Source organism: Nestor notabilis, unplaced genomic scaffold (genome assembly GCF_000696875.1).
Source record: "Nestor notabilis isolate BGI_N333 unplaced genomic scaffold, ASM69687v1 scaffold10275, whole genome shotgun sequence".
Lineage (NCBI taxonomy): Eukaryota > Metazoa > Chordata > Aves > Psittaciformes > Psittacidae > Nestor > Nestor notabilis.
The window spans coordinates 50,710-61,238 of record NW_009928023.1 but is presented as its reverse complement, the minus strand read 5'-3'; the positions used below and the strand labels follow the sequence as shown (position 1 = coordinate 61,238).

Below are 10,529 nucleotides of genomic sequence, written 5' to 3'. Positions count from 1 at the left end.
CCTCTGCTGCGCTCTGGGGAGACCTTAGAGCAGCTCCAGTGCCTAAAGGGGCTCCAGGAGACCTGGAGAGGGATTTGGACAAGGGATGGAGGGACAGGACAAGGAGAATGGCTTTAACCTGCCAGAGGGGAGACTGAGATGAGCTCTGAGGCAGAAGCTCTTCCCTGTGAGGGTGCTGAGGCGCTGGCACAGGGTGCCCAGAGGAGCTGTGGCTGCCCCATCCCTGGCAGTGTTCAAGGGCAGGTTGGACACAGGGGCTTGGAGCAACCTGCTCTAGTGGAAGGTGTCCCTGCCCGGGGCAGGGGTTGGAACTGGAGGAGCTTTAAGCTCCCTTCTCAAACCATTCCATGATTCAGTGACTTCCAGGTTTGTTCAAATCTACCTTCATTCAAAGAAGAATGACTGTGGGGGTCAGGGTCCAGCACCTCCACTGGCATTGGCATCAAGTGCCTCATGAATCACCTGGAACACAACGCCATATCCAGCATTTCTGATAGACAGCCAGTTTTGAAACCCAAATTTTGTGGGCTGGTTGGAGCCACACTGTAGCTCCAAACAGTGCCAGACACGGGGCTGCTGCCAGGGATTTCAGAGCAGACCTGTAACAGTGCTGCTGGTGCGGCTCACTCAGCTGCTGCACTGTCATAGAATCACACAATCACAGATCGGGTTGGAAAGGGCCTGAAGATCATCTAGTTCCAACCCCTTACCCCGGGCAGGGACACCTCACACTAGACCATGTCACCCAAGCCCCTGTGTCCAGCCTGGCCTTGAACACTGCCAGGGATGGGGCAGCCACAGCTTCTCTGGGCACCCTGTGCCAGCGCCTCAGCACCCTCACAGGGAAGAGCTTCTGCCTTGTATCTAACCTGAACTTCCCCTGTTTCAGTTTGAACCCATCAACCCTTGTCCTGTCGCTACAGTCCTTGATGAAGGGTCCCTCTCCAGCATCCTTTTAGCCCCCTTCAGATGCATGGCTTTGGGCTGCTCCTAGTTCTGAAGCAGGGAAGCCAGCCTGCAGCTGAAGGGTTGTGTTCACAGCGGTGTTTGTGTTTGTGACAGTGACTTTTCCTGCTGGAATAATGAGCGTTGTGCAGTGTCATTTACTGATGTATTTTTCTTTGTACAGATAAACCACTCTCTCCCAAAGCATTAAAAGGACTTGAAAGCACTCAGCTGACAAAGAATTATTACCCTGTGGTAAGTTCCAAAGTGCCGATCATCCATTTCAATAAGTAGCATATTATTAGTCTCCTGAACTGGCTTCTTCCCATAGAAATCATTGAAGCAGTTGGTAACAACTGGGGATGTGACTCTGTAGTTAAATGCAGTTGTTGCCGTTTCCTTGATTTAAGGCTGTCGAGACAATAAATGGAAGTTGCTGCAAGATGTCAAGAGGAGAGACTCAAAGTGGGCGACTGACATAATGCAGCAGAGGTGGCAGCTTTGAGATGGATGTTGGGGAGCACAATGTCTCTGTTCCACTCGTTGCCATGGGCTGCGGGGTGTTGATAAAGATGGGGAGATAATGCTGGGGCATGAAGGAAGCCAAATCAGGGCTCTGATCCATGACCGCTTTCTTGGGTTTGCCTGGAGATGTTATACCCCGAGCTGCCTGCCCTGCCTGTGCCTTGGAGAAGGGGCAGCCCCACAGCTCACAGCCTGGCTTGTTGGCTGGGCTGGGCTTTGGAGCAGGTTACAGCCTGCTGGGCTATGAACTGGGGCTTCAGAAGGCATGGAGAAACCTCCCCTACCAGCCTGAGGTCTGGCAAAGAGGGGCAGGTACCTTCCTGCAGCGTAAGGGAGTTGAGATGCCTGCATGTGAACGTCCCTGGCCCCCCGTGCTGCAGGTGGAACGTGCTCATCAGCATGTCTAAATATATTTCAAGCAAAGCAAAGCAGAAATGATACGTCCAGAGAGCTGGGAACCACCTCCTCTGTCTCCAAAGCTCATCCACACTGAGAAGCCTGAGTGCTGAGCAGCAGTGTGCAGGCAGAGGTTTGCCAGAGATGAATTGGCTGCTGAGCTGTGAACTCAGAGCTGAACTGACATTGTCTTCGTGCTTTGCCAGGGAAGGAGCAGCCTCTAACACCTCCTTTCCAACCCTCCCCCAGTTTGTCAAGTCAAATCCCCCAATTGGACTCCCAGGGCTCTCCTGAGCGTTCTGGGTTCTGCATTAACAAAGGTCATTTATGGACTTGAAATACACTTCCGTGCTTTTCCCCACTCAGAAGCTGATGTTGTGCTCCTTTGACTAGTCGCTAGCACAAGGATGTACTCAGTGCTGTGTCTCTCACCCTTAGGTGTTGCAAAACATTCTGGAAACAGAACGAGATTATGCGAAGGAACTTCAGTCACTTCTGGGAACTTACTTAAGACCCCTCCAGTCTTATGATAAGTAAGATATAAGGGCATCTGAGGTGGAGAGAACCCTGTAAAATGGACCATAGTTCATTACTTTGCTGCTCATGAATGTTTAGGGCCTGTTGCTGCTTTTGTAAAGTCTCACAGCTTCTCTGTGAACCAGAAAAGCCCCCACATTGCAGTTTCTGCTCCTCCCTGCTCCTCAGAGCTCGTGCAGGCATCGGGCTGTGTTAGAGATGGGCATTTCCTCCTGTTAAACCCAGCATGTGTGTTCCCAGTGGTACACCCTGCATGGCTTCTCCCCTTGTCATCTGCCTCCTTGTGACTTCTCAGCCCCAGGGGGCATGTCCTCCTCGTCTCTTCATTTGGTGCACGGTGACATGTATTCTCTGTGGTTAGAGTGCCTCTCGCTAAATCCAAACTGCTGCTGGGCAAGAAGTGACTCCCCTGTTCCTGTGTTCCTGTGTTCCCATCTGCACAGTTATCAGCTGGAAGTGCCTCCGTGCTTGGGAAGAGCATGCTGCCATCCCTTAGGGCCTCAGCAGCACTGGGGGGAGCAAAGTCAGGGCTTACCTGTTTTGAAGGAAATAAGCTGTGTGTTTCCATCCCTGCTGAGGCAGCACGCGCCGTCCTGTGCTTTCCCAATATCTGTGTTGTCAGTGTCACCCTCATGCAGTTCTCTTCACCTCCTGCTTCTTGCTTCAGCTTCACAGTCAACCCTTCCAAAGATGCCATCACTGACCCTGTCCATGTGTCTGCATCTGGGGTCCCTGTGGCTGAGCACGCTGCAGGGGGACCGGGTACCCCAGAGCATCACGGGCAAAGAGCAGACATGGTCCAGTCTGGAGAGGTGGGACAGTGGTGTCTTATGGCCTTTGCATTTAAACCTCTCCTCCCTCCCCAGATCTCTGTGTGGGATATATTCAGCTGTGACAATGTCTCATGCTCTCAGCCTTGTAGGCAGCAAATGAGGGTGGTATGAGCAGGACTCTGAGGATGGCTCGCTCAGAAGCATCAAGCTTTATGCTTTGGCTAGGAAGAACGCACCTGGCCCAAGGAACAAAGCAAGCCCTACCCAAGGAGCAGCTCTGTAGGACCCTCCTGCCGCAGGGAACCGCACAGCATGAATCCCTGCAGACAAAGCTGTCTGTGTCTGTGTCTACACCTCCCTCCCCACCCCTGGCTGAAGTCCCATCTGTCTGTGTCTATTAGACAGCTAAACATTGGAGGAGATTAGTGTGATTAAGTGATTAAAATCCAATTAAGATAATCCTTGGCAGCAGACATCTTCTCCGGGAGGCTGTGGTCTGTAGCATATCATGGGGTTTGGATTTTCCCATGTCTGATGGTGTAGCCAGGGAAGGAGAAATTCCTAGGTCTTTCTGGAAGGACAGATATCATGGGGGTGCTCCCTCAAGCAACATCTCTCTGATGCCTGTTGTTGATTTGATTCGTTTAGGCTCAGTGCTGTGGACATCGCATCGTTGCTGGGAAACATGGAAGAAATCTCTGCATTTCAGCAAACACTGAACCAAGCCTTGGAAGAAGTTGCAAAGTAAGCTCATGCCATAGCACTGAGGCTGTTAAGCCATTAAACTGCAGCTAAAAATAATAGAAAGACATGTTCATTAATGTTCCTCCTGGCTGCTGTCTTAGACTTGTTAAATATAGAAGGAAATAACAGGATTGAAGAGGCAGGAGGGAAGGTAGAAGAAGCTCTGACATTTCTACTGTTAAGGTGCCTGCTGAATGAGGGTGTCACTAGACCTGACACGAAGTGTACCTAGACCAAAGATGCAGCCACAAACAGGGTGGGAGATCTGGCAGGCAGGAAGATGAGGATTGCCAGGGAGCAAAGAGCAAGTTATTAGAGGTGATGATTTCCCACAGGGAAGCTGGCAGACGTGTTCAGCCTTAGCCTGGCCTCTCCTTTGGAAGGGCTGAAAGGAGATGGGGAAGAGGCTGAGCACTGGAAATACATTCAGGCTGTGGCTTCTCTTTCTCTCTCCTTCTCCTCTGTCATATTTACGGGCAGAGGGTGAGACCACCCTTGCATTGCATCCAGTTCTTTCCAGCACATCCCCATCAGCCATGGTGGGCCACAGCATCCCAGCTGCAGCTCTGCTGGTGGGACAGGGCCAGTGGGGTCACTCCTTGTCCCAGGCTCATAGTGGGTTGGTGGTAGTCACTGTCTGCCCCACAGAAACCCAGACCCATCTGAGGGCTTCCTTCTTCCTCCTCCCCAAGCAGCAGGCATGGGTATTCTGCTCAGTGCTGCAGTTACATGGTGACTCGGGAATGTCCTGGTGGTTCCTGGGCAGGTCCCTGAGGGTGCTGTAGGTGCAGGGTGCAGAGCAAGAGGCTTAACATGATGACTTGGTGTCCGTAGGCTCCCCGAGAACCAGCAGCGTGTGGGAGGCTGTTTCATGAACCTGATGCCCCAGTTCCGCTCCCTGTACCTGACGTACTGCGCTAACCACCCCTCAGCAGTCAACGTCCTCACACAACACAGGTGAGTGATGAAGGAGGAGATGGAGGCTGAAATCCTGCCTTTCAAAAGGTACTTTTATCATGAACACTTGGCCTGGCGTGGCTTCTGACCTGCAGTTTGGCAGCAGGGCAAGGGGATAACATGGGATCCTGCTGCTGGGAAAACTGCAGGGGCTTTGGACTCTTAGCTCCAGCATGGAGACAGCTCATGCTGCTGGTGTTCAGAACTGGTCTCACAGGTCCTATCTGCACATACAGGACTCTTCAGTAAAACAGAGGCAACCTCAGCCCTTGCAGTAGCATCTGCAATGATTGTTGCTTGCTAAGGACAGAGATGCTGTTTCAGACCCACTCGCATAAGGGAGTGTGTTCCCATGTGGCACTATGGTGTGGAGCACATCGTTGCAAAGTGAAGGTGATCATCGAGTCACCCAGAGTCACCTGAATTGTTAAATGAGCTGCTGTTCAACCAGATAGTTGATTTGCAGGGTCATTGGTACATAGCAGTAATAACATCTTTCTTCATGTCTCACTTGAATAGACCCTTGAATTTGAGTCATGTCATGCTAAAGAGCATGGCAAGCCAAAAGCCTACAAGTGTGTCATCCCTATTGCACACTGTCCTCCCTATAGTGATGGGACAGCCAGGACCCCTGGCCATATTGTTTAAGCCTTCCCATTCAGCAATGGGAACTCACAATAGATTTACTTACCTTCCTAAATCCAGCTTTAATTCAGCCTAATGCAAAGCCTGGCTCCTGGAAATGACTCACTCAGGTGGTTCCTCAGTCTGACCCCTTTCCTTAAATCAATCCAAGAACCAGCTTTGGCTGACACACACAGGCCATGTCTTCCAGAGCAGTGTACATGCTGCCACCTGCATCCCTGCTCCCAGCAGCATCCCAGCGCACTGCTGCAGCATCCTTCAGCACAGCACCCTCCCCTGCATCCCTGGGGAGCAGGGTCTTGCTTGGCTGGGGGCTCGCAGCTCCCTGCCAGGTTTGAGGTGCTCAAAGCGGGAGGCTGAGCTGCCTTGGGAAAGGCACAGCTCAGAGCAGAGCCCTGGCCATGAGGAGACTGTGGGAGGCAGCAGCACACAGCCCTCGGCGGTGGCGAGCCCTCCTCCTCCTCCTTCTTGTTGTTGTTGTCTCTATTTATAGTGATGAGCTGGAGAAGTTCATGGAGAGCCAGGGTGCGGCCAACCCCGGCATTCTCATCCTGACCACGAGCCTCAGCAAACCCTTCCTGAGGCTGGATAAATACGTGACGCTGCTGCAGGAGCTGGAGCGGCACATGGAGGTAGGTGGGATGTGGGGGGCTGCCGGGCAGGATGTGCTCCTTGATGCTGCCCCCCCGCCCCAAGCTGCTCTGCCCATTGAGCACCACATTCCTACAAGTACTTACTGCCCCTCCAAGGAGGTGTCCCATCTCCAGGGGACATTATCTACCATTCAGATTAGGAGTGTGGAAGCGGTGGAGGAGTCTGGGGGGTGTTGTGGGAAGGCATTGCCTGCTCTTTGCTCCAGCCCATCCTCAGGGATGGGCTATTTCCAGCACAAGTAAAAGCAGAGTTCAGGGTCAGGCCACAGCTGGTATTTATTTGCACAGTGGATAATAAATCTGTGTTTTTATTCTCATTTCATAAGATTCCAGTGCCTGGCCACTCACTCCCAGGCACATTCCCACCCCTCACCCAAGGCTCATGCTCTGGGGTGGAGGCAGAAGTAGACCTGGCAGCCGGCACAGACACTGAGAGTGCCTGGAAGCAGGGAGAGCAGCAAAGGGACACACAGACCCTCAGTGAGCAGCAGATCTGCTTTAGGACATGTCTGTCCCCATCTCTGGGGACTGTAGAGATCTGAGCTGCTGGAGCTCTGCTCCTCGCCTGCGGGTGCATTGCAGCTGCAGCACGCAAACCCCGAGGGTGGGATAAAGAGGTGAAGAAAACAGAAGCAACAGTCTATTTTTAACCAGGTTTGGTTTTCCCTCTTCCAGTATTAATTACTCAACACACTTCACCAGGGTCATTCAAATCCACATCCCAGTCAGAACCCCCCGTGTGCTGGGTGCACCCCCAGAGCGTGAGCAGCAGCTCAGGGAGGGGATCCTGCCCCTCTGCTGTGCTCTGGGGAGACCCCCCGGCCGGCTCTGGGGAACAGCACAAGAGGGACGTGGAGCTGCTGGAGCGAGGCCAGAGGAGGCCCCGGAGCTGCTGCGAGGGCTGGAGCAGCTCTGCTCTGGAGCCAGGCTGAGAGAGCTGGGCTGGGGCAGCTGGAGAAGAGAAGGCTCCTCAAGGGGACACCTTAGAGCAGCTCCAGTGCCTAAAGGGGCTCCAGGAGACCTGGAGAGGGGCTTTGGACAAGGGATGTGGGGACAGGACAAGGGCAATGGCTTTAACCTGCCAGAGGGGAGATTGAGATGAGCTTTTGGGCAGAAGCTCTTCCCTGTGAGAGTGCTGAGGCACTGACACAGGGTGTAAGAGCACTGTATGCACACCACAGACCTGTCCTGCTCTCACCTGCCTTAGCTGAGCTGCAGGGACTGAGCGGAGTGTGGCCGCAGCCACCATGCCCATACAGAGACAGCGTGCTCTTTACAGGATGCTGTGTGGGATTCAGCAGTGGATTCAGGGACACACACATCACCTATTCCTCTTAGTTTCTAAGCTGAGTGTGGGAGGTTTGTTGCATGAATCAGTAGGGTTGAGGTTTAAGCTGTGATGCCGTGGGAGGAGGATGGATGTGTCCAATGCAGATGTATGCAGCATGGATGTGTACCAGAGCATTCCCTCTGCTGCTGCGCAGCTGGAGACACAGGGTAGGTATGTTCAGGGCAGTCTTCATCCCAGATTCAGAGGTGAGCAATCCCAGGCACCCTTGATGGGGCAATGGCTACAATACCGTGCATGCCAATGGGAGTTTCCTTCCTGAAGGTGAAACCAGAAATCCACCCTGCACCTCTGCCTGTTTTGATTGTTTTTCTTTGCAAGCTGAGTTTGTTCTGAGTAAAATCCCATCTGTTCTTACTGTGGCCACTCTACACTCATTAAATTGATGTTAATGAATTGTATACCTGCTTTAAACCATGTCCCACTGAACTGGGTGGCGAGGAAGGTACCTGGGAGGCTTTGTCCCCTTCAGCAGCCCCTCTGCCCTTCATGCCCGCTTTGAGCACCCTGTGAGCTCTGCAGCCCTGGGTGCGCTGGGGCGGTGGGTGCTGCGCAGGGTGGGTGATGATGCTGGTGGTGGTGGCTGAGGCTTCTTCTCTCCCTTCACTAGGAGGCGCATGCAGATCACGAAGAGGTTCTGAAAGCCGTCACATCCTTCAAGTCCCTTGTGGTAGGTGGCAGTTCTTAAAATAGCACACTCCATTTCAGGGCTGCATTGAATGAGTCAAGCCTGACATTTGTCTCCTCCATTAGAAACAAAATAAGTGTTCTGGAATGGAAAAGATGGGTTAGAAAGTATCTTCATTTCAAGTTTCAAGCCTAGAGCTGCCCCTCTGGCTACGTCTTCCCAGCAATTGCACACTGGCTCCGTGGTCCCAGCAGGAGGGATGAAGGGATGAAGGATGCTCAATGTTCTCTGCTGCAGAAAGCCACATGTGGGTGGTGGTGGTGGTGACAGGGTCCCTTTCATGTTCTTTTGCCTCTGTACCCTAATCATTTGCCCCATGCTCACTGAGATGAGCTGTGAAAGGTTACCAGGGCTGCCTGACTCAACTGCTGATGCCCATCGAGTGACTCTTGGTTTTGTTGAGGTTTGCTCCGTGGGCATCGGGAGACCTTGACCATATTGCAGGGAATTTGCTGTGGCCATTGGTGGGGAACAGAGCAAGCAAAGGGCTGAGTCTGAGCTAACAAGCCTATTCCTGTGAGCTGTGTTACCTGCACCCATTCAAGTCCTGCTGCACTGAGAGGGAAAAGAGGGGGAAAAGCCACCCACGTGCATGAAGGTTCTACCCAGTAAAGCTTTTTTCAGTTATTAAGGAAGCTGTAGTCTCTCTCACTTTGTAGCCACTGAATACCTTTCACTACAACCACTCCAGATGTGGTCCAACTTCCTTCCTTAGCGCTGCAGATGCAAGTTTTCGGTGCTTAGCAGTGCAGATAAAAGATGGGGAGGAGAAAGTTCATAGAAAACAGGAAAGGGCGATTATGTTACATTTACTTAGAAACCCAGCTCTCATTCCATTTGTTCTGGTAGATAATAGGGGAATAATTCAGTTAAATGACAGGGTGGTGTTAATCTATAGGAGTGCTCGTAAGCAGTGGATGGTTTTACTTGAAATGTGCACTTGGGTGCTGAGTAATTTAATGTAATTGTGAGACAACTGAAGAGGTTCAGTGTGGATCTGAGGTTAGATGGGCAGAGATGCCCCTCGTGGCTGATGTCTGCTCCCATAGTAGGACCAGGGAGGGACCACGGAGCTGCTGTGATTTGCAGTGGTGCCTCTGCACAGACTGCCATGGATTGCTGTGGATTTTGTATGGATTTGCACCCTGGGAATGCTGGATTTGGAGCACACAAATGGTTGCAAAACCAGAGGAAGCCCCCGCAGTTTGGTTCAACTGTGTGCTTTCAAACTAGCCCCAGAGCAGCTTCTCACTTTGAAGATCTGGGTAGTCAAAGAGTTTGTACAAAACTGAGCTGGAAAGGAGGAAAATCTCTGCCAGGTACAGGGGTTTGGAAAAACCCAAGTAGCTGGTGAAAACTGAGCCCGGGTTTGGCTTTGCAGCAGTTTTCCTCTTGGCAGAGGGTCAGTTAAAGCAAGTTTTGCTTGGATTTGCAGGACTGTCTGTTCCATCGGTGCTGTCCTTTGCTTGCTGAGAGCTGCAGAAGGACTGGTGGCTCCGTGGAGCTGTTCCAGTGCCCAGCTGCAGAGCATCAGTGCAGTCCTTTCAATTACAGCACCTTCAAAACCTTCTTTTTGTGCTGCTCTGCTGGAACACTGCGCCAAGTCCTGCTGTTGGGTTTGCAGATTCTGGTTACAAAATACCCCCCCCATCTGATGACAGAGGTTTTGCATTGCTGCAACTAAAGCTCTCTTTGCTGGCTGGGCAAAAGGGGCAAAACCTCTGTGAGCAGCAGCCAAGTTAGAGACATGTCACTGTGGCTGTCTTGGGTTTGGAAACTGTGACTCTGTGCTCTCAGAGGTGGGACTGGTTTGGAAAGAAAAGCTTGCTCAGTGTACGGTGCAAGTTCTATGACATTTCATGTGTTCATTACTTCATAAATCACTCGGGTGTGAGTTTCTTTAACCAACTCTGTGTAACAGAACCCAAGCAGGTTTTCCCTACCCCTTGCCATGACCAGCCGTGAGCCCATGTGGCTGTGGGAGTGTTGCTGGTGAAACCATCTTTGTTGGGATGGTTTGGGTTTGCTCCTGCCCTCTTGGCTAGTGAAGCATCCCCTATCATTCCCAGACGCAATGCCAGGAGCTGAGGAAGAGGAAACAGCTCGAGCTGCAGATCCTTTCCGAATCCATCCAGCGCTGGGAAGGAGAGGACATAAAAACGATGGGAAACATCATCTACATGTCCCAGGTCATGGTGCAGTGTGGGGGAAGTGAGGTGAGTGAAGTGCTCCTTCTCCTGGCTAAAGGCATTGTGTCCAAATATCGCCTTGCTCGCAGGATCGGGCAGCAGCTACTCTCACTCCAGGCCAGCAAAGCA

General features: G+C 52.1%; 1 protein-coding gene across 2 annotated transcripts in view; it reads left to right on the top strand.

Moving 5' to 3' along the window:
- Positions 1-10,529, top strand: part of ARHGEF6 (Rac/Cdc42 guanine nucleotide exchange factor (GEF) 6) — a 29,446-nt gene that overhangs the window by 7,659 nt on the left and 11,258 nt on the right. For both annotated transcript variants that reach the window (XM_010014327.1, XM_010014328.1), the window contains exons 4-10: positions 1,130-1,200; positions 2,305-2,399; positions 3,825-3,920; positions 4,755-4,877; positions 6,016-6,154; positions 8,134-8,193; positions 10,281-10,427. In XM_010014327.1, coding sequence (XP_010012629.1) covers positions 1,130-1,200; positions 2,305-2,399; positions 3,825-3,920; positions 4,755-4,877; positions 6,016-6,154; positions 8,134-8,193; positions 10,281-10,427 — 731 coding nt within the window. The remainder of the gene's footprint in view (positions 1-1,129; positions 1,201-2,304; positions 2,400-3,824; positions 3,921-4,754; positions 4,878-6,015; positions 6,155-8,133; positions 8,194-10,280; positions 10,428-10,529) is intronic.